General features: G+C 42.7%; 2 protein-coding genes across 15 annotated transcripts in view; both read left to right on the forward strand.

Moving 5' to 3' along the window:
* The first annotated feature begins 43 nt into the window (after positions 1-43).
* Positions 44-23,904, forward strand: part of LOC6728701 (F-actin-monooxygenase Mical) — a 41,220-nt gene continuing 17,359 nt past the window's right edge. For 3 of the 14 annotated variants that reach the window (XM_039296000.2, XM_016177073.3, XM_039296001.2), the window contains exons 1-3: positions 21,317-23,101; positions 23,164-23,296; positions 23,357-23,853. In XM_039296000.2, coding sequence (XP_039151934.1) covers positions 21,397-23,101; positions 23,164-23,296; positions 23,357-23,853 — 2,335 coding nt within the window. In that variant the 5' untranslated portion in view covers positions 21,317-21,396. Of the gene's footprint in view, positions 198-996; positions 1,024-5,402; positions 5,478-15,769; positions 15,822-17,964; positions 18,097-21,290; positions 23,102-23,163; positions 23,297-23,356; positions 23,854-23,904 lie in introns of those variants that run through there. The other 11 variants (XR_005544392.2, XR_005544398.2, XM_016177077.3 and 8 more) reach the window with 9 other exon arrangements.
* On the forward strand, positions 19,450-20,243 carry LOC6728699. Its single transcript, XM_002103999.4, has one exon. The coding sequence runs from the start codon at positions 19,660-19,662 to the stop codon at positions 20,128-20,130; it is 471 nt and encodes a 156-aa protein (XP_002104035.1). The 5' UTR covers positions 19,450-19,659; the 3' UTR covers positions 20,131-20,243.

The following is a 23,904-nucleotide window of genomic DNA, read 5'->3' on the forward strand; positions in this document are numbered from 1 at the left end:
TTTTGGTATATTTGCCCATATGGCACACGGCATAATCCCACTTTCCCCGCCATGGTCATACCATCGGCTTATACCTGCACTCCCGGCTCGGTCACACTGTTTATAGCCGTCGAGAACCGAGGAACGAACGTCGCGTTTTAAAAAACAAATCCCCAAACGACTCGGACGCGAGATCCAAGCGACTGGCGAGGAAAAGTGTAAGTGACGGGTGCAATTAGGTGGCCCACGGTGCAGCCATGCCCGGATCTACGAGTGCGGTTATATAATGCGGATATAGTTATAGTTCTTAGCCCCTCGCGACACGATATCTATCAAAAACAAAGGAACGAAACGGACCAACGCGTGTGTTCTGCTTTTCAGTTTTCAGTTCGTTTTCGATTTTTTTGTTTTTCGCTGTCGTCGCCGCCGTGAATTCGAATATGTATGATTTTCATCTATGGATCCGCGTGTCTGGAATATATTAATAAACATCCACAGTGAAGCCTCGTTCGTTCGTGTGCGTGGGGGCGGGTGTGCGTGAGCGTTTGTGCGAGTGTGTGTGTGTGGTTGTGCAGCAGCATATTATTTATCTCACATATCATATCTTTCGTCAAAATCGAAAAGATTCGAATGATTCATTCTTATGGCAGCAGGACTCGCCGATTTGTGCACTAAAGCGAAATGAAAGGCATATAGTTTTGCTGCACTTTCCATGTGTTTCTCGTGGTGTGTTTGTTTTATTGATTCCCACTTTCCCGTTCCCCTTTCCCCGTTTTCCATTCAGTTTCCACTTCTTCCCCTCCGTACAACATCCATATTCGCGCCTGCCCCCACAACTTCGTTTCCGATTTGGTGTAAACAATAACGGCAACCGGTTTTCGCGTGCAACTTTATCTCCCTAATATCGCCATTCCTCTTATTCTTCTTCTCTTCCTCTGCTCACTTTTGTTTCGATTATAATCGCAATTTGCCGTTTTCAAAATGATATATGCAAACCCCTTCGAATAAATCAAACAGTTCCAACTGAATCTGTAAATTATCAAGGTGAGTCGCCAGCCGGGGATCAATAATGCTATATTATAAGATGAAGTGGAAGATTTGCATGTTTATGTAATCTTATCGGTATTTTATGTTAATTTTCTCACACATGTTGGGATTTATATATCTTAAGAGAGGTGTCTTCATCTGGTAAAGTATTCTTTACTTGAGATTTGGTATATGAAAGTTAGTTATCAGTTTATTTTCACAATATTTCCGGCAAACAATGTCTTCTAGGGTATGAATGCTAAATTGTCTTATAGAAAGACACAATATCTAAAACGCAGAACGCAGAATATCTTAGATAGACAATCCGAAAAATGTACGAATATCTATTGTGTCCTAGTGAAAGGTGATTCAGTTTTAGGATCTCCTAAGGTATGTCGCTTAAAGAGCCGTAAAGTTAAATAATTCTAAATCCCACTTCTTTGCTCCACTTCCATTCGTAATTCCAGAGCAAACCCATCACGGTTGCTCTTAGCCTTCGCACTAATGTGACTGGAGGATAAGAATAAATGTTTGCCCTTAAGAGGTGCTCAAAAGGCGCCCAAACAAAAAAAAAAAAAAAAAAAAGGAAACAAATAAGAATGGAAAAACTAGACCATAAACATAAATGCATTTCACAGCTGCCATTAGTGCACAACTTTTCACAATCGGCGAGAAAAACCAGCGCAAAAACCAAGTACGACAAAATGGAAATCCAGGGCAGGCGCAAAAAGAAAATGAAACAGTGGCAAACTGCGGAAAAAGCCAAAGCCCAGGCGCAATGCACTCGGAAAATGGATGGAAAACCAACAAAGTTATTAGTTGAGGTGGGAATAACGCGGTCCCAAGATCGCGGGGAAATGCGAAGTCAAGTGTGGAAAAGCGCTCGCTGGGAAAAGCGTGACATAGTCAAAAGCAATGGGGACGAAATTTGAGCAATTTGAGTCTGTGCGATGTGACATCATTGTAAGGGGCGTGACGGGGGGCGTGACAGCACCCGACAATGACAAGTGCCGAAGTTTTCCAAAAACGAAAGAAAGTCAAACAAGAAAGCACGGAACATTATTGTCAAGTCAGCGAAGAGATTTGACACATTAGCCATGACATTATTTCAAAGAAATTCCGTTAATTACACGAAATATTCCATCGAAGTAGATAATCAAATGATTGTTTTGAGATTAGATATAGTGCTTAGTACATGCAACTTTTAGGAAAAGCCTACATTAGACTGCAGATTACATAAGAATGGAATGATATATAGTGCTATCTGTAAACCCATTGTACGGGTTGAACTCTATGGAAATAAGCAAGGGAGTCGCAATCACGAACATCCTCTGATAAGAAGATCGCTGGAATAATCGCCATTCGTTGAACCCGGTCACAACAAGAGCATATATAGGAGCATTGACTTTTAAGATCGCGTTCTGCTGTCGGTGCAATTTTCTTTACACCAATCAAGGCAGCCCAGAAAATGAAAATGTGATGGCGTCAAGTCATGACATTGCACTGGCAAAAGCACAAGAACAATGGGAAAGTACTCACTCTTTGGATTCCAGTGGACGAGCCAAACTTTTTGCTTGACTGCATAAATATTTCTGGTCCGATCGCATGGCCGAAAGTGTATTTAAATCCAGAGATAAGATAATAGGTGGAGCATTGCTATTTATAATAATCAACGCTGGGCTCTTTTATCACTTTCGAAGGTTGGAATGTTATTTTAAGCCTCAGCCTCGAGAAAAACACCTAATTTTGGCTCTAATTGGGGCCTCGTTTTTGTTGTTCTTTTTTGTTTTTGGGGGGCACGTGCAAAGTGTGACATTTGTTATGAGTGTGTGCTTTGTGTGAAATATTTTCATTAGGCATTTCGCTTTGGGCCATATTTGCGGACCATGGTTCTCAAGAGGCGTTAATGGCCTTTAGTCTGATGGTAATAGCAATGGTCATTAGCATACGTTGGTTAGAGTGTAAATGTAACTGGGCTTCCCCCTTTTAGTGAATATGTGGGATCAGGAAAATATAAATAATATGTATATGTGTGTTGAATTTATTTAAATATTCTGCAATTAGCCAATCTATCATGAACAACTTAAAGTTAGAAAGAGTTTCAACTAGAAAGTATAGATTACTTTCACATGTTTTAACTGCTGTCACTCCTGGAAAACACTCCCATTTTTGTGGCCCCTTAAACCATTGACCTTTCTTAGTGGCATGCCATAAAGTGCACTCTTTATGACCGCAATGCGTTTGCAACTGCAAGTGGAAGGCAGGGTCTTCGGTTCGGTTCCCCATTTGAGAAGCACTTGAAAAGCCATTAAACATTGCTCCTCGTGGAAACGAAACCCGACCCGAGTTGAATCCCCGTATCTGCCTTTCTCCCCCCAATTAACCCATAAATGGGAAATTGATATCGTTCAATGTTTTGCGTTGTGACAGTGATAAAATATCAGCCGAATTAGATAAACATACGGCCAAGGACAAGTATCTTTTACACTCGTACTTCTATGTATTTGGAGTTTTTTCTTCAAGTTGAACAGCGGCTGAGTTCAGTTTTTCATCGCCAGTGCGATTTCTTTTTCCTTTTTGGCATATGCCATTTGGGCTTTTGTTGGCCTTTCACATGATAGGCTTTTGTGTGCTATTAATCGCATTTTTATCGCCACTTTAATAACATATGCCATTCGGTCGGGGAAAAATGGGTTTGCTGGGGAGTTTTGGGGCGTCAATTAGCTGTCGTCTGGGCCGGGCACTTTCACAATTTATCAAAAATACATCATCAAAGTGTCCACTGTTCGTTTACGTTTTCAATTTCATGCTTTTTGTTGTCTGAGCTTTTCTTTCTCGCCGTCTCTTTTTTTTCATTTTATTTCACTTTAGAGGTGGTAGGAGTTTCATTATTAATTAAAAACACGACAGACATCGCCGTCATCACCATGATGACCATGACCCAAGTGGGTGAGCTCCTTTGTTGCGATGGCTGTTGTTTTTCGCTTCGTTATTTGTGCATTTTCCCATTGCAAAAGTTCGCTGATCCGGTGAATAAGATTCTGCTCTTGTCTATAATTCAGTTGAGACAACTAAGCACATACAACATGCTACTTTTGTTACGCCCGCCTTTGTGCCGGTGTTTGGGTTTTTAATTTGAGCCTCGATTTTCCAGTTTTTCAGCCAGTGAGGCATTAACTTTGCTCATTTAGCCACTCGGTTTATTCACTCAGCCACTCACCCGTTCGCTTAGCTTCAGTTCATCTAACCATCTATCGTTTAATCAGCCCTTCTGCCTTCTAGACCAAGTTTAGTTTAGGAGCCGGTTTGCAAGCTCTTAATATGATTAAGTTTTTACGCTTCGACAGCTTCTGGCACGGCTCACCTACCTTTGCTATATGTTTCCATATATACATAGGGGTTTGTTAGAAGCACCAACATTTGTTTACAACACTGCACTTCGTTTCCGAACTAGAAGTTTTCAATTTCCAATGAAACCTAACTGGGAATGGGGCAAACATTAGGGATTATCCCGAAGTAATATAACGCCGTGAGGGTGTTTTATGTCCACGGTTTCTTCGAATTTCGTGTCCTAGTTCAATGTTATCTTTAGTAATTCATATCTCAAAGTACACTATGGTATAAAGTTGAAGTTTACCTTTAGTGCTTTATGTAATCTACTTTTGTGCTTCTATTTTTGTTGGGAAAACTGCAAGTGGTTTATTGACTAAACACCATTCGCGATTTATTGATTTGAATCGCCATGCAAACACCCCATTGCATTGGTTCGCCGTCTCTCAATTGAAATCATCCAAACAAATTGCATTTGCATGCTCGATTCCCCCGGAGTCAAAGCGAAGGCCAATTAATGACAGTGAACAATACAATTTTCAATGAAAATTCAAAGTGCTGACAGGCGACAATGTTTGATCGCAACCGAAGGTCGTTAAATTGGCCAGTGAACATAATATAAACAGATATTTCCAAATGGAGGAGCCTCATGTCAATGGCACTCTCGGAAATTCGACATTTCGACCGGATGTGCCACCGTCTAAAATAAAAGCACCAATGTTCTGGGAAACTCTCGTTGCTTACGGATCAATTTGGTTATATTTATTTGTGCACCTTTTAAGTAATATATAGAGTAGGTAGAGAACCACATGAGTCAGTCTCCTTAATTATTTAGAAGAGTCAGGCATCGAAAGATGACGTATTTTGGCCATTGCCGAGATCACAAATCAGAAGATCAGCTAATATACTTATGCACTTAAAGAAATACTACTTTGCACTTAATTTAAGTACAAATTTTGCTCTTTAGTTCCTTGTAAGACTTTAAATAACTAACTCCTTGAAAGTAGTTTTTAAATAAATTACTAGTTATTAAATTTAATCAATACTTGTTCTGTTTTTCCTTTCAGTGAACTAAACAAATCATAATATATATATCGCCTTCCCAACACAAATGTTTTCTGCCAGCAAAATTGCTTGTTAAGGTGAGTTGTTCGAAATGTATAATTATATATTAAATTCATATGCGTATTAGTGTAGATTGGCATATGTCAGTGACTAAGAACGCCACAATTAATGGCCGATAATTGCTGTTGGACAAGATAGACTTGCGTTTGTTGGCCATAACCACGACATGCGATTTATTTGGAATAGATTAGATAAGAGACGTATAGAGTTCTCCGCTAACAATGCAGCTGTACTAAAAGTTATGCAAAAGCCAATAGTTTCCGTTTCCGCTGGCTAATATATTCATTGATCAATTCAATTATCATCCTATCGTTCTTTGTACGTCACTTGCACCTGTATTTTTTTGAGTTTTGTCCACCTGCACTGGCCTATCAATCTTGGCCAGCCAGCTCGACTGCCTCATAACCCTGCATCATGCATTTTTAATTGGCGAACGCTGCCCGTTTTCTTCTTCTATTGGCCAATGGCCAACTGAAAAGGGCAAAGTTTATTGGGACAATAATAAAATCGAACTGGCTGAATCGGCAATCGGCAATCGACGAGAATCGAGATGTGAGATTCGAGAAATCGAAACCCCGGCAAGAACTATTTTTAATTACCCCACAGCATTGGGCTTTGACAGTTTCAGTTTCAGTTTCAATTTCTAGCTGCAGTTTTTCAATTTAATCTTAAATTGATTGGGGCACCACCCACATCACACCCCCATTTTCACGGCCCATGGGCAACGGGGGGTATTGGTGGAGGGTGAAAAGGAAATTCCTAACAAGAAATGAAAATCTAAACATCTCCGAACAGTTTCGATAAACACGAGCCGAAAAATAATGTAAGGGGAAAACTTTCATCGGTGGAAAATTTGTGTAAAATTTATTCTGCCCACAGCCTCTGCCCCTTTCTTCTTCTTCTTGTATTTAGTTTTTTATTTTTTGTGGCGGCTGCTAATTTTAGCGTGAAGAAAGCTGATTGCATGGGGCATTTGTATTTCGGCTCTTCAATTGCCATTTCATTTATATTTTTAATTACGCAGAGCGATCTAGAGAGATCTCTCTTTCCACAGCGCCGCTTTTGTGGCTCTTTTATGTGCAATTAATTTAACAATTTGTCAAAAAAAAAAGAAAGAAACAACGACTATTTTCATCTGTTTCCATACATTATTTTGTAGTTAAAATTTTATTTTAGTTGCTGCCGGGGATTGTAATTAGCTTTGTGGTGGGTTTATTGAACTGTGGGCTCAACTCGCCGACAACAAACAAAACACACACTACACACATCGGACATGTTTATGCGTTTTCGAGCTATTTATGGCCAAAGGTCCCAGCCCCAAAAAATTATTGATGTTTCCATAGACATATAGTTCATTGCCTTATTCTATGCTTCAGGTAGCTCTATGATAATATAGGTTTTTTAAGCTGGAGGCGAACTGGCTTGCTGATCTAATAACTCCCACAAGCCGGTGATTATTATGTTTAATGTTTTGTGGCCAAAGCAATTTTAAATCAATTTCTGATTGCAAATTGCTATGATTAAGAACGTGTGGGTAGGAGCAGTCGTATAGTTTTGATTTGATTATGGAAACATAACAAATTTATTCATGAATCAAACACGAATATACCAAATCACTTTAATTTCTTTGTTCTGTTCCGCTTCCTTCCAAATACCGCTGCAATTAAAATTTCCAAACATTGTAAAACAAACAAATCTATTATCACCTGCTGAAAAAATCAACAAGGCGAACACTCGATTCAGCGAATACCATTTCCTTATCAACAACATGTGTAGTTTAATTTAACGATCGGCGCCTAGGAGTACACCCATACCGCACTCGTCGTATAGGGGTTCCGTAGCCTTATAAGGTCTGCCATCCGACCCACTCTCATTAGACGCTTATTGAAATGGAATCGAACGCGGGGCTGATAACGATTTGCGATTGGAAATCGACCTGCGAAAGGTGTCGATACGATAAGCACGTTCGCATTTGGAGCGTCCAAACCTTGACCAACTAAATTGGGGCTAATGAATCAGCTGATTGATCACGAATCGACCCTCCGATCCATATAAGGCAATGGAGTTTCGGTTTCGAAAGGTAGTTTCTTTTGCCGCCGCCGCTTCGCCGCTTTTCCCAATCGGCAAACGCAAATCCAATTATCAATCGGATCAATTGGAAAGTCGGGGCAAGTCGAGGCAACCGCACTCCAATAAACGGGGCGTGGCAATGCAATTAAGGATGGCAGAAGGGCGGATCGATTTGGGTTCCGTTAAGGAAAGCAAACCCCGCAGTTGAATGCACCGAGCGAAATTCCATGTACATCTAGGTGCATTTCATGGTTTATAGAAAATCGTTCATACCCGTTTATACCCACGAGAGAGCTCTTCTGATAGCTAGCATTTCCCATCTTTGGATGCTCCACTGCCTCTTGTTGTTAGGCCTAGGAAACAAGTTTATACCACCCTCTCTCTCTTCGGGTGTCTACCCGTCTCTTTCGGCGTTTCTGGTTGCGCATGAATCACTTTTTGTTTTGGTCCGACTTTGCTTTGCTCAGTGCTTTGTCTTTTCGAAAGGTAACTAAACTATGTACACACAGTGCGGTACAGTTAAAGGGCATTGGGGATTTGGGATTCGGGATTGGGGGTTTGGGGGATCCCAGGGGGCGGGGATCGGAGAAATTGAGTTTATGACGTTTGCACTTAACCCCCAGTGGAAAACATGGCACAGTTATCATTCGTTAGCTTTCGGCCCAGCAGCGGAAGTTTGTCGGTCGAGCGTGAATCGATTCACGCAGCTCGACCGGCATTCGTCACTAATTCATTCATTCATTCATTGGGTCGGCAGTCAGTCAGTCAGCCAATGGAATTCGGTGTTTCTGTATTGTTACTATTTCGAATTTATTTACTGCTTGATTGCATTGCCAGCGGATATTGGCAATGCAACTGGGAGAACTGAAACGGCCCACCCTGAAACCACAAAATAGCCTAGTGACGTTTTGGGCCTTGGAAAAATAGCCTTTTAGTCCTTGATTTAATTTCCGATATTGCTCTATGGTTTCGTCAATTTTAGCTACAGATATTTGCATTCAATGAAATCCAACAAACAGCTCATATTATTAAATTTTATAAACCAGAACATCTCCAAAACTATCATCTAAAGTTAACATATCTTTTGCCCTATATTCTCATTAATTTGCTTTACTGTTTAATGACTTTGGCAAAAGTGTTTTCATAAAATTTAATAATTAAAAGCGAAAGAGAATTGAAAATGTGGAGCCGTCACTGGTTCACGGTCAACTCGTGCGCCTAATGACAGCCAACGATTTCAGGCGCATAATTATGCCAGCAAAAGCAGAAAAAAAAAGCAGCAGTAACCACTGCAAACAATTGTTTCATTTACATTGTGCATAGTCATGGAATCTGGTCAATGAATCGCACCGAAATGCTCCTTATGGCAAAAAAAAATATAAAAAGAGAGAAAAAAATCCGAAATTGCCCAGAGCACGCCAACACACGCTCCACGAAAAAACCAAGAAGTCTGCACACGCGATGGCCAATCTCGTTTGGAATATACTATGGATAAATGCCACGCCCACGCCCGAACAAGGCTTATAATGGCCACATTTATTGACCGACCACAAAGTAGCGGCAAGACAGACGCACAAATACGGCCAAATCCAGCGCAACTCATGTGGGCAGGTGTAGTGTCATTGTTCACCCAGTGTGTGGCTAAAAGCGTGGGTGGCTGCTGAGCGCCAAAAGTTAACCATTATTAACAGTTTATTAAAAACAACTTAAGTGACCAAGGTAAATAAAAAGCGAAGAGAGCTGGCTAAGCCGAAGCACGTGCTGCCGCAAAGTGGGCCAAAAAAAGAGCATTCGAAATAGAAAACAAGAAAGAGTAGTAATCAGTTAATACTTTAAGGTATAAAGTAAATATCTAACAACCTTAAGAGTCTAAAATAATTTTAAAGTTTCGTACTACCAGTGGTTAACAGTGGTTAACTATCTGCAGCAACGCTTTGTAAGCTACACCACTTTTTCCTAACCTTACCCGCCAGCTTGCAACATTGTACAACGTGTCGTATGAGTAATGCGAGGCATTTAGAAAGCGAAACTTCGCCACTACAAAGAGCAGCATTCCTGAGCAAATTGCAAATGCAAAGTAAGAGCCGCAGTATCTAACAAGATTCTTTACGCACACACGTACCAAAAAAGTGAAAGAGACGGGAAGATGTGCTAGAAAGAGTCAACGCTATTTATCGATTTCGGTTTCATGCTAAACTTGTTGCTCTCAGCGCTAGCAAATCAATTACGCAACCTTACTCTCAAGCGATTATATATTTAAATGAAAACATTTCATGGCAGTCAATTTGATAAGTGGAAAAGCGCTCATCAATCCGTCAGTCTGCCGCTCCATCAAGCTGTCAAGACACAGAACTTTCCTCAATATTTCATCTAGCTGAAAGTTCACTGACTTTGGCTGTTCGACGAACACAAAAAAAAAAGAATTTTTGACCCAAAAAAAAGAAAAGCTCGGAAAATGTGCGGGGATGCGCAGTGGATGTGACGCGGACTGTCAACGGAATATATATCTACTATATTATAACAATAACCACGCAAAACATAATGGTACACAAAAAAATAAATGGAAGTGAGACTTTGATCGAGTTCTAGATGATATCGTATAGTTTTGAACTATCACTTATCACTTTCAAAGCCAATTAAAGTAGAAGTACAGGATTACTTCCAATTTAATTGAATCTAAAAAAGCTCACATTATGATTTGATATGAAAGCTGTATATATTTTTCCCTGTGTAGTGATTGCCGTAATGATGATGGGAATTATGAGGCTGCTGATTAGATGGGCAGTCCCGCCGAATGAAATGAAACTTTATCGGATTAAATTTATGACAATTTTATGGACAGTGGTCGAGTGGTACTGAGCAGTTTGCTGTGGGTTGAATCAGTTACAGTGGGGCAATCAAAATTCCTTTCGGAACGCATGCTGACTGCCGATCGTTTGGGCAACTTCCTTGAAGTTTATGGCGTGTTGCATGCCTCAAACTTCCCGAGGCATGAACGCAGAGTGTGCGTGGAGCCACTGGGGGATGTGTGTGTACTATTCAATGTGTGCCCCACATTATGTGTGGCTCGGCCAGATCGCTGCCAGACCTCGCTGCGTTTTTCATTTCTCCTCTAGAGCTGCTTGACAGTCCATCCGACTGACTGACTGACTGGCTGAATGCCTGTCGTGTGCTCACTCAATTAGCGCTCAGAGGACCGAAACTGCAACAGAAACTGACTGAAAAGTGTAGCAAATGCAGCTACGATTGCAGCGGCCCGAGGATTGTGCAAATATTTGCGCGTTAAAACAAACTGCAAATGAAATTGTCTAACAACAGGCCTCGAATAAGTATGCTCGAAACGCTCAACAATTGCCGGGCGGCTTCTGCTGCGGGTGAGGCTGCTGTTGCAATGAAAATGCCAGCGGACAAAGAAATCGAATCAAAATAACAGCAGCGTCGAAAAAATGCTAAATTATAAATAAAATCGATTGTAGAAATAGTTGCAAATGCACTTTAAAACGGATGGCTTTGCTCGGTTGGCTTAGCTTTCGATTTGGATTGTATTTCGTCAGCGCATCTTGAAGGTATGCCGATTGCTCATCCGCCCCGTTGCACACTCCTATTAAAACTTATCCATGTTTTATGGTTCTCAGTGTTTTGAGTACACCGAGTAAATAATCACCTAATCGCTTGGCAAATTAGCGACTTAATAGTCAACATTAATTGGTTGTCATCGCAGAACTCCCAGCCAAGTGTTTTATGTATGAATTACGAATATTACTCATACGCCGGGTGTGCGGCTGAGATTTAAAGACAATTCCAAGGAAAACCTGATTAGATAAGCGATGTAAGTCGCCATTGTAGAATCTAGCCCCAATTAAATATGAATCTTTTGTTTTCCTTGAGAAAAGTGGGGTATAATAATATGAAGCAAATACGCTCTAATTCTTCAAACAAAAAGAGTGTGGAAATTGAGACATCTGCTAACTGCTCGCCTTATGCTCCAACATTCATCACACCCAAGTGTCAATTGCCAAGCCAATTAATACAGATATGGCAGTTAGGGGTGGCAGCGTACAAACAAACACGTTTGGCAAACAAATAAACACGCAGCTGGCTAAGATACGAGATACAACATATTGGCAAGGCGAAATGGAATGGAAATCGAAATCCCGACCACTTGACACTTTGTTTGTTTTCATTACCAATAAATGTTTGCCCATTGTTGTGGGGGGCTGCGATCAGCGCCCCTGGAAAAGCCACACATGGCGATATCACCTCGCATTTCCAATGAAAACGCGATTCGGATTCCGACTCCGTCGACGACGAGTCCAATTTTGGGCACTCACTTTCCTGTCCGGACATTTTCGCATCCGCTGGCCATATGCGCTGGGAAATTCGCTTTTTTTTTTGTGTTTGTTTGTCTCAGCCTCTTGGCAGGTCGACATTTAGCCAAGGATGTTTTGCATTGCAATGGCAATTCATCAACACCAACAGATTTGTCATGCGGCAGACGCATAATTAAATACTTTCACCTGTGCGCCGGCAACTTTGTACATGCATTCGTTCATACACCTGCAACCGCGGCAGCAGCAGCAGATTAAGATGCAGATACTTTTGCAACATTTTCATGGCCAACTTGAAGACTGAGGTGGCTGGGGAGCCAATGCACTAAAAATAGGCGCATTGCCTTTGCGAGAGACACATTTTCCTAATAGCCGCCGCACTTTTCTTCACGCACGCTCAAAGAGGCATCAGATGGCAAAAAGCGAAAAAAGTCAGGGACAGGTGACATCGAGGTGGTCAGGAGTAAAATTCGCAGTGCGTGCAAATCGCAATTTCCCGCCTCGGGCCTTGGCACTCGTGGCGTCGCCTTTCTGTGTCCACTTTCGGCGTGAGTGGTCCTAAAATATCACCAAGAAAAGAGCCTCAAGTGCATGTGATCCCGTCCCAACTGACTTTATGGTGCTACTGAACTTAGTTTAGTCAAGAAACTATGTGTTGTTGGTTATCTTTTCCGATAATCTGCCTTGGGTTTGATCTATTCGTTTATATTATAGACAGATTATAAGAGCTGAAATAAAATATATTAAAAATGTGTCTAAAGTTAATATGTTGAGTTTTTGTTCTTCGAGCCTTTAGACTTTTTAACTCAAACGCGTATTGCCATCGTGAGTTCTTGGATTTTGTTTGAGGTCAGAAGCGCTTTGAAGAAGCTGCAGCGCATCATCCTTGAATGGCGTTTGTTTAGACGGAGTGTTTACACTAAAGTCGAAGACCCAGCCCGTCACCATCTGTGTGTGTGTGTGCTTGTGCATCGGGTGGGCCCGTATCTTTCGTATTGCAGAACTGCACCGCTGGCAGATACATTTTCTTATTTTCCTGTTATTTTTAAACAAAGTACACGACCCAAACTCTCTGCGTTGGCAGTGCAACCATCTCGATATGTGTACGTTTTCATGTGCTTGTTTATTTTTTCTGTGGCGCATTTGTTTGTTGGCCCCGCTGCGCCTTTGTGCATCTATGGGATACTCAGTGGTGAGCGGCGAAAAGAAAATTGAATATTGTGTTTGACACGGCCCAACATTTGACACAAAAGCGCCGAGATGCGGCAATGAACTCTGCTCAATGAAAGTGCAATTAAGTGCAGGCAATCGCTAATTACATTTATCGCTCATATGTTAATTATGCTGCGGTGGGGTGAAACTGGGCGTCACTGGCTGATGCAGTGAATTTGCGAGGGGAGGATTGGAGGTCTCGATCTCTCGGGAGGTCAATGATATAACCGATGATTAACTGCCGGCATTGTGGCTGCCAGTCTTTCTTTTGTATCCATGGCATCGCAGTGCGGCTAAAGGTCAGGTCACCTATCTATCTTGCCAGCTCGAAACGATGCCGTATCTCAGATGGGTCATCTACAGATACGTAGATACTTTATCTCTTTTGTTGGTTTTTCACTTGTTTGGTTTATAACACGCCATAACACTACACAGCTTGCCGCTGCCGTATTGTCCACGGGTTAAACTACCTTATAAATCTGGTAAAGTATTACTCACAGTAGGAGTAGAATGCAAATAGGGATTAGCGTAGAACGAAACGGAAAGTGAAGCACATTTCTGACTAAGTTGTATCTAGTTAGCTGTATGCTTGCAGTATTTAAATATTAGGCTTTATATTGCTTTATGTGATAATACTAAAGTCAAATCATTAAAAAAACGGTTCCAAGTTTTAATTCCCTGCACCATTATTAATTTTTAAATTCTAACTACCTCTTGTTATTCGTTCCAAATATGCAAACCGCTTTTCGTATCCATTACACTAATAAAGAACAAACATCAACAAATTTGCCTATCTATGTACAAAATTTGTAAAACAATTTTGGGTGCGGTCGAGCGTGATGAATAGAATTTTTGTGGCCACCAGCACAAATTCATTTATTGGTCCCAAATTCGACATGCCAAAGCTTCGAGTTATAGGCCAACTGTAGGAGCCACGAAAACGGCAGCGTGGGGAAAAGTCGGCGGCGCAACTAGTGAAAGCGCCAAAATCCAGTAACAACAACATTTTCCTTAAGGCTCGAGACTTGGGGCCAACCAGCCTGCAATCATATTTCACCTTAGCCTGGCCAACAGTTTGCTGCACTTGTCGTAGTAGTTGCAGTTGTTGTTGTTGCCGCTGCTGCGGTGGCTATAAAAATAACTGAATAACCGAACACTTGCCGTTGCACACTTGGCCAAGTTTGGCAACTTTTGACGGCTGCTGCTGTAACCAACCAGCCAACCAACCAACCAACCAAACCAGATAACAACAAAACGAAAAAGAACTGCAATGTGGCCGTTGTTATTGTTTGCATACTAGCATTTGTGGCCAGTTTTTCCTTTTTTTTTTTTTATTATTATGGTTCGGTCTATCCCCATTGGCAACATTTAATTTCATTCATTGCAGGCAGCGGCAAACGGCAGCCGCCAAAAATTCGAAAAACGGCCAAAAAGGAGGCACAACCTTTTGATTTATTACGACCACCATCAATTTTCCATTAACTTGAGCTGAAGGTATAAACTATTTAAGGGTGATAATGTTTTAAAGTAGTGCTAATATCAAATATCGTTTAGCATAGAATAAATTATGCATTGATAACATTTTCTTCCATAAATATTAATATATTTTTTACTTTTTATGAAAGGGCATTTCTTTATTACCAACTCGACTGCAAATTTCTCCAATTCTGCGTCTGTTGGCCACGTGATTTTCTGTTTTGGGTTTTCTATTTTTTGGCCATTTCCTTTTCGAAATGTCTGTGGCCTGTTTTGGCTGGGGATACTCGGCATTTTCCGCTGGGGACCGTAGTAGTAGTAGGCCCCAAGTGTTTTATTCATCGTCAGTCGTCGTCTAGCGTCATCGTCTTCGTCTCCACTGAGCTTAATGCCATTTTCGTGCCTGGGCTGTTGCTTTGAATAAATGCCCAGTCGTACGTACTTTTTGCCAACTCGTTGCAGTTTTAACTGCTCGCGAGGGTCTGGAGTTCGGTGCGAAATTCACGAGGAATGGAGATGGATGGGGATTGGGTGGAATGAGGGGGCTTGGAGCTGGGCAACCGACAGCCGAAAAGGATGTGGTAATTGCCATGTGGTAGCCAACGTTACCTAAGCAGGTGTTTACGTCTGCGATTTTGTTTGTTTACCTTGTCTGCAATTGCAATTGAACATGCAATAAATAGTTCTTGCAATCTGTCGCATTCAATCTCGTTTCGGTGCGGAACTTGCCCATATTTCGCATTTAATATGCGGCTATATTCAGCTGGTATTTAGCTCACTTTTATTTGCAGACAATCATAATGAAATTTTAATGACAAATAATTAGTTCTATATGTTATAGATACTTTCCCACAAAACGTAATGTCTCTCAAGTGTATTAAGCACTTCGGTTTGCATTTGCCCAACCCAGATGTTTAGTATTTTGCATAGTTCGTTGTCTTGGTGGCCCACGCGACTCACAGACACAATCTGAAATCCATCATAAGCCCAGAGACATTTATAAATTGGTTTTCAGTTGTTGCTGGCACTGGATGCTTTCTGAAATATTCGCACAGCCCACATGATTATAATGAAGGCCCCGATATCTTTAATTGGCCTCAACATTGAAATGTCAATCCAGTTGGTGGCATAATTGTAGACAATAAATTTAACCCTAAGCTATGCGAAATGCATTTGAACTCGACTCGATCTAAATATATATCATATATTTCCTTTGCTTCCAGTTAATGCTGCATATATGACAGGCCCACACGACATCGACAGCGACTGAGACAAGTAAGTTGAGTGTGCAATTAAACGACGCAAAAATAAAAAAAAAAACTAGAATATTTATGTAAATTTTTTGCACATTTTGTTGTTTATTAAATTTGTTTCTCCACGAGGAGGAGAACTTTGTCCGGGCGTGACCCCAATCCCAGTTGTAACGGAGCAACTGGAGCGGAGTGAGAGGGCGGATTTGGGAGTGCGGCTTGCCACGCCCACATTAGTCCCTTTTCTTTTTTTTCCTGTGCAGGCGGCATATATTTTATTAAATTTAACATGGGCTGCAATATGCAGGAAGTAAGTCCCACGGACGAAAATGGGGCATTTCTTCATATTATTTATACAATCGGGCTGTAACTTTCCCAACTAGAGCTGGCTAACATCCATACCATTCTGCAACATATTCTCTTAAAACGAACAATGGTCATAAAAAGCAGCAACTGCGAATGATGTCAACGGCATGTTTCAAAAGGATTATCCACAAAAGGATGCTGCTGTGCCGCAAGGATATTGAATTGAACTCCTACTTTCTCCTCCTTTTGCCCTCCAGTGATGATGTCATTTGAAGTCATAAAATTGATTTTGCATTAAAATTCGTTTAACAAGAGATTTTTGCTTGCGTAGGGAGCAAAAAAACGATTAATTTGCTATTTGTATTTGTATATATTTGTATATATATAAATAAACATACGTATAAATTTATTTATATGTTTGTGCGAAAAAAGTTGAAGGCGCCTCGCAGATTTTCGCCGCATCTCCTTCAATCGCGATGATGGGCAAATGTTTGGCTCGTGGCTGCGAGTTGGCCAACCGCATCGTTTGCTGACCCAATTTTGTTTGGCTAAGAATAGCGAAAAATGTTTAAACGAATGCTGCTGTCTATTCGAATATCTTTCTGCCTCGGATTACACTTGATGCTGCGTTAAACTCTTTGCCAAAAGATAGATAAACTTACTTGTCTCTTGCAGCGCACTAAGTTCGTAATGTTTAATCTAACTAGAGAATTGCGAAAGTGAAATATGGTCAGGGTGTACCGATATATTCGATACTTAATTGCAATATCGTGAGTTAAGCTGCTCTGTCAGCGCTTTGACCATATCCCACTAATTAAACGTAATTTATTTAGCCACGTCCGTTAGTGCCAACTAAAATACGGTAACAAATTTATAACAATACCGCAAGTTTAAGTTTTGGCTGCCAACCAAAATGTTGCCGACAAGATTTATTCAATCAAATCTATTTTCATTGTTTCTACACTTGTCACATCTTGTTGTAATTGTGAAAACCAGCCAAAAGGTATAGAAAAGCGCCACAGGCGCGCCTTTTAATTGTCACACTTGGCCGAATGGTTGCTTTATTTCATTTTATATTTTTCCCGCCAGCAGTGAGTGCCCCTAATCCCCAAAGTAAAAATTCGATGGCGCTTCCGCATTGTGGTTCGTGTTGCTCAAATGTCTGCTTGGTGTTCATAAATCAATTTGCTGCAATTCCAACAATTTTCGCTCGTCTGCGAGGCTGTCGATCAATTGGCATAGGAACCAAAATTAGAAAACAACGAACGCAAATCAATCAAGCGGCTGTCTATTTGCATATTTTTTTATGCCCCAGCTGTATTCATTTGGCAAAAGTTCTCAAGCATATAGGTGCTAAGCAGATCGATTTGAAAATAAGAGGTTTATTAGTTCAAAATTTATCAAAATTTTCCATTGGCTAACTCTAGAAAATAATTTCAATAACTTCTGAAAACTCTTCACGTTTCAGTGACATATTTCTATTTACAATTGTCACATAAAGGCGAACGAATAAAATAAGAAAGATATATTCAAATTACGTGACTTTCATGCCCAAGTCGGAAAGCATTTCTTCTTGGTTTTTTCTTTTTTTTTTATTAGAAAGTGCTCAAGAATGAGCTTTCTTATCGATGAGTGATAATAAACAAAACTTGCATGTAGATACAGTATCTATAAATCTATAATTAGAGCTGCCTTTATGATGTTTTTCTGTATATCAACAGTTTGCGATCAACTTCTCACGTTGTGGGGGTGGTTGGAATGTTCCTGGCTTTTGTGTACCTGGTCATATTCATTGTATCTTTGTCATCTGTCGTTACAAAAATGCCTTAAAAATGATTCCAGGCAGTGGCGTAGCTTCATTACCGATCAAGTGGCTCTGCATCTCGCAACGAATTGCTCCGAATAAAAAATTAAATAAATAAACACAAAAAACTGTGATATAAGCGATAAATATTGTGATAATTTGGACAAACGTGTCAATTGCATTGCATCAGGTGAGCATATAATATGGACAAAAAGCAAACTGCGGAAGGAATAACAAAAATTTGAACAAAATTAATTATTTTGTTTATGAATGGGACTACGAGATGTTGGTGTTTCGAATAACTTGTTATAAATTTCCTGGCCATTGGCCAAGTTTGCACAGGGAAACGAAAGAGAAATTTCAGCATTTCAAACTGAAATGGTTCATTTGTTCTCGGGAACCTTGATCTTGTCCGGCAGCCATGTGCAACACTTTATAAACTATGAATTCATTCGTTTACTCAAAGTCCACAATTTTGGTTTTATTTCTGAATTTATGAGTAATTAAGCTGTGGAAATGGTGGGATATTTTCGGGCCACCCTCGAATAGTATTCGAAGATGAGTCATTCATCTCACCCCCAGTTGGCGAAAAGAAAAACCTGATGCAGTCCACCCTCGCCGGTTGTTTTGATACCCTACCCATTCCTCAACTTTTGGCTGATTTTAATTTCACTCCCTGCCCCAACAAACTTCGCGTTGTGGCGGCGACTTTTGGTAGATAAAGCAGCCAACACAAAAATCGATAAGCGCTCAACTTTTCATTTTCTTTCGACTTTAATTTTCGTATTTCATCTCATACCCAACCCCCTTTCCTTTGGCGCAATGACATAATGTGACCCACAAGGCTTTTGATTAACCCGGACAAACAAAGAGCGAAAAATACGGATAGCTACACGGAGCGAAAGATATGCTTAGTTCTTGATGTGATGAAAAATCGCATAGTGTAAATCAATTGCGAATTTGAACAATCAGATGCCCTCCTTTTTAAAGGCCCCCTAGTTTTTCCCTCAGTGTAGAGAGTGGTAGAGGAAGACAGTCGAGCTGTCGCCAATTGCGTGACCCACCGCCTCTTTCCTGTCCGCCATGTGGGCGTGGTTGGGGGCATTGAGCCAGCTCTTTTTTATGAGTTTGTTGGCGCCAATCGCATTTGTTTCCCAAACTTTAATAGACGATGAGACAACAAAAAATTGGAACCGACTTTCGGCATTGGATGTGGGATTTCTTGCCTTGTGTGGGTTGCTGTAGAATAATATGTCAAGGATAAAAATCTATGCAAAAAGGGTACCTTTTTTTGCATTACCGTTTTCCAAAACTCATAAACAAAGAAAGCTTTCTTATTATAATCTATTAAAGAGCTCAGTACTATAAAAATACATTATTTTTAGCCCATTGTTCAATTTGACAACTGATTTAATAAGGGGTTGGTGGTATCATCATATCATCTTTGGAAATAGCATGATGATCCCAAGACATTTCACCTTTATCCAAACAGCAGATCCCAGTAACCCCCTTGTCTCATCTCCAACCACAAAATTCCTTGCCATTAAATTTAGTGTGTTACAAACTTCCAAACAAACTACATATTCATTGTCTCTATCGACCAAAACGTTTCGATTTCCCTTTTCGCTAGCGGGGCAAAACCAAAGCCGTTGAAAAATTTATTGTTAATTTTTTGTTCAATACCAAAAGCAAGAATCTACAATAGATAGCAGTAAGGGAGGCGCAGCGTCGCCATCCAGTCGCGTAATTCAGAATGAATCCCACTAATCTGGGCAGGCAGAATGGGGCTCTGGTGTTGGAAGTGTTGAAGGTGCTGGGTCGCCCGGCGACCAGTTACGAGGTGGCCGAAAGAGTGGCCGACGTCTACAGGCTGCCGCTGCACCGCATCCGTCCCGTGGTCACCGACGTCCTCGAGGCTGGATCACGACATGGATTCTTTAGCAGCCTCAATGGCCATTATTCGGTGGTGCAGCCGGTGGTGGAGCAACTGGGCCGAGAAATAGACCAGTATGCAGCCGATATACTGGCGGGATACAGTGGCGAGGGCTCTCTGCCCAAGATGTCGACCCTGATGCTCAAGCTACAGCAACTGGACGGATCTCCGCCCATGATGACGGGGTTGAGGTATCCCCGAGCGAGCTCGGGGGAGCAACGCGAACACTTGCCCTCCGGCGACGTGTCAATGGACGCCCGTCTCATGCTGCCCTTTCCTCGAGTACTATGAAAATTCTCCATCTCTCAAATTGTATAAGACAGTGAAATGTTTTGTGGTTTGTGCAACAGAAAAAATCTTGCGTTCAATAAAGTCGAGGCAACTGCTTCGAATTTGGACCAAGATTAATTTTTAGAAAGGATTTTATATATTTACTTTTATGGGTTTCAAATCATTTCTCATGCTATTTGTTTAATATCCTATTGAAATCCTTGAAAGCTTGGTTAGCCCCGATAAAAATCTCTATTCGTAATGATGAGCCTGAAAATGGGTCAGTGACTTGTCCTCGTTTGTTCTCAGGTTTTCCCAGGGGCTATTGTCCTTTATGCGAGTGAGTGAATGAGGGACATTCACATTCAGAAACGCACTCACAAAGAACAAACAGCTGCGGTCTTGTGGCTTACTTTTTTCCCCCACTTGCCCCGGACGCAAATGGCACTCCACTTCAGGATTCCCACCTTGCAGCTCCCACTTGGCAGTTCCCAGTTCCCTACTGTCCATTGTCAGGTTGTTGCCTGTCTAGGCGGGATCCAAACAGAAGTTCAAACTCGAGTGGCAGCATTTACCGGCTCATTTGCCTTTGGCTTTTGTCTGGCTCACTTGTCAGCACTCAAAGGCTATTCCAATTATAGTCCGCAGTCGAATGGAATAGGTGCGCACAAAATGCTCTACTTGAGTTCAAAAGGGTTTAATTGGCTATTGGGATTTTTCATGATTTATGAGAGGATTCAAGCCAATCGGTTTCGAGGGTATTCAAAAGTTGAGTTTTCACTGGGAAGATTTCCTTCCTGCTCTCCGTTGCTTTGTTCAACGGTTTTAATATTATCGCTGGACATCAGCATGAGTAATTCTTGCTTATTTTCTGATTCAATTAATTGAAGTATAATGCTGCGACGAGATTTCAGTTGTCATTTGAATCCAAAAGCGAAACAAAAAGCAGAGCAAACAAGCAAGATGATGACAAGTTCAGTTTAAAAGCTCTTTGTTAGTTCCCCGGGTGGAAAAGTAAGAAAGAATGAAAGGGGATGTGTTTCTTTCCGCTTTCCGGGAATATTTAAAAAGTAAAACTTGTATTTTGTTTACATTTGCATGCGAGGCAGTCCTTTATGAGTAAACATGGTTCGTAGACTTCAAAGGAGGTCGCAACTTACTTTGAAATCAAACTTAATTTGGTGGTGAAAAATCTGTCAGAAAAAATCTTTAATTTATATACTATGTTGTGCAAGTTTCGTTTTCTAGTAGCCGTAGTTGTCATATCGAAGCACCCCACTAATTCCTATGTCTACCAAACCTCTCTCTTTTCGCAGAATGAGCCGCCAACACCAGCGGCACCAGCAGCATCACCACCTGCCCCCGCACCAGCAACCGCAGCAGCAGATGCCGCAACAGCAGCAGCAGCTGACGCCGCAGCAGCAGCAACAACAGCAGCTGCTGATGGCGGAGCACGCAGCTGCCGCGGAGGCGGCGGAGCTGTTCGACCTGCTGTGCGTGGCCACAACGATGCGTCAGATCCTGGCGCTTCATCGGGCCATGTGCGAGGCTGTGGGATTGAGACCCTCGCCTCTGAACGACTTCTACCCGCGGCTGAAGGCCAAGGTGCGTTCGTGGAAGGCGCAGGCCCTGTGGAAGAAGTTCGACGCCAGAGCTGCCCATAGAGTCTACGGCAAGGGAGCTGCCTGTACTGGCACACGCGTGCTGGTAATCGGAGCCGGGCCCTGTGGACTGCGTACCGCCATCGAGGCCCAATTGCTGGGCGCCAAGGTGGTGGTGCTGGAGAAACGCGATCGCATCACCCGCAACAATGTGCTCCATCTGTGGCCATTCGTCATCACGGATCTGCGCAACTTGGGCGCGAAGAAGTTCTACGGCAAGTTCTGCGCCGGCTCCATCGATCACATCTCCATTCGGCAGCTGCAGTGCATGCTGCTCAAGGTGGCGCTGCTCCTGGGCGTAGAGATCCACGAGGGAGTCAGTTTCGAGCACGCTGTGGAGCCCTCTGGCGATGGCGGCGGATGGAGGGCAGCTGTTACTCCCGCCGATCATCCTGTATCTCACTACGAATTCGATGTGCTGATCGGAGCGGATGGCAAGCGGAACATGCTGGACTTTAGGAGGAAGGAGTTCCGCGGCAAGCTAGCCATCGCTATTACAGCGAACTTCATTAACAAGAAGACAGAGGCGGAGGCTAAAGTGGAGGAGATCAGTGGGGTGGCTTTCATCTTCAACCAGGCCTTTTTCAAGGAGCTGTACGGGAAGACGGGCATCGACCTGGAAAACATCGTCTACTACAAGGACGAGACGCACTACTTCGTGATGACGGCCAAGAAGCACAGTCTAATTGACAAGGGCGTTATTATCGAGGATATGGCCGATCCCGGCGAGCTTCTAGCCCCAGCCAATGTGGATACACAAAAGCTGCACGACTATGCCCGCGAGGCTGCGGAGTTCTCAACCCAATACCAAATGCCAAACCTGGAGTTCGCTGTTAATCACTACGGCAAACCAGACGTGGCCATGTTCGACTTCACTTCGATGTTTGCCGCCGAGATGTCCTGCCGCGTGATTGTGCGCAAAGGAGCTCGCCTGATGCAGTGCCTCGTGGGTGACAGTCTGCTGGAGCCGTTTTGGCCCACTGGATCGGGCTGTGCCCGTGGCTTCTTGTCCAGCATGGACGCTGCCTATGCCATCAAGCTTTGGTCCAACCCGCAGAACAGCACACTTGGCGTTCTGGCGCAGCGCGAGAGCATCTACCGGCTGCTTAACCAGACCACGCCGGACACCCTGCAGCGGGACATCAGCGCCTACACCGTGGATCCGGCCACGCGGTATCCGAACCTGAACAGGGAGTCGGTCAACAGCTGGCAGGTCAAGCATCTGGTCGACACGGACGACCCGTCCATTCTGGAGCAGACCTTCATGGACACGCACGCTCTGCAGACGCCGCATTTGGACACACCGGGCCGACGCAAGCGACGCAGTGGAGGTTAGTTTATAATTATCAATCGATCTGGCTTTATTTAATAATTACTTTGGGGTTGTGTTAAGACTTGCTGCCCCAGGGTGCCACGTTGCTGAGATGGATAAGCGCCCAGCTGCATTCCTATCAGTTTATTCCCGAACTCAAGGAGGCTTCGGATGTGTTTCGGAATGGACGCGTTCTGTGTGCGCTTATTAATCGGTGAGTAGGGGTTTAATATACATTTTGACACGGTAAAATCATTAAAATGGTTCCATTTAGCTATCGTCCCGATCTCATCGACTACGCTGCCACCAAGGACATGAGTCCCGTGGAGTGCAATGAGCTGTCATTCGCCGTCCTAGAGCGCGAACTCCACATCGATCGCGTCATGAGTGCCAAGCAGTCGCTGGACTTGACCGAGCTGGAGTCGCGAATCTGGCTCAACTATTTGGACCAGATCTGTGACTTGTTCCGCGGCGAGATCCCCCATATCAAGCACCCCAAGATGGACTTTAGCGATTTGCGCCAGAAGTATCGTATCAACCATACGCACGCCCAACCCGACTTCTCCAAGCTGCTGGCAACGAAACCCAAGGCCAAGTCGCCGATGCAGGATGCTGTGGACATACCCACGACAGTGCAGCGACGCTCGGTGCTGGAGGAGGAGCGAGCCAAGCGGCAGCGTCGCCACGAGCAGCTTCTCAACATCGGTGGAGGGGCAGCAGCAGGTGCCGCCGCCGGAGTTGCCGGAAGCGGGACGGGAACCACAACGCAGGGTCTGTTGAAGATCACTATCTTACACCATAGTCTAATGGAAAATAAGTTTC

This window comes from Drosophila simulans, chromosome 3R (genome assembly GCF_016746395.2).
Source record: "Drosophila simulans strain w501 chromosome 3R, Prin_Dsim_3.1, whole genome shotgun sequence".
NCBI lineage: Eukaryota > Metazoa > Arthropoda > Insecta > Diptera > Drosophilidae > Drosophila > Drosophila simulans.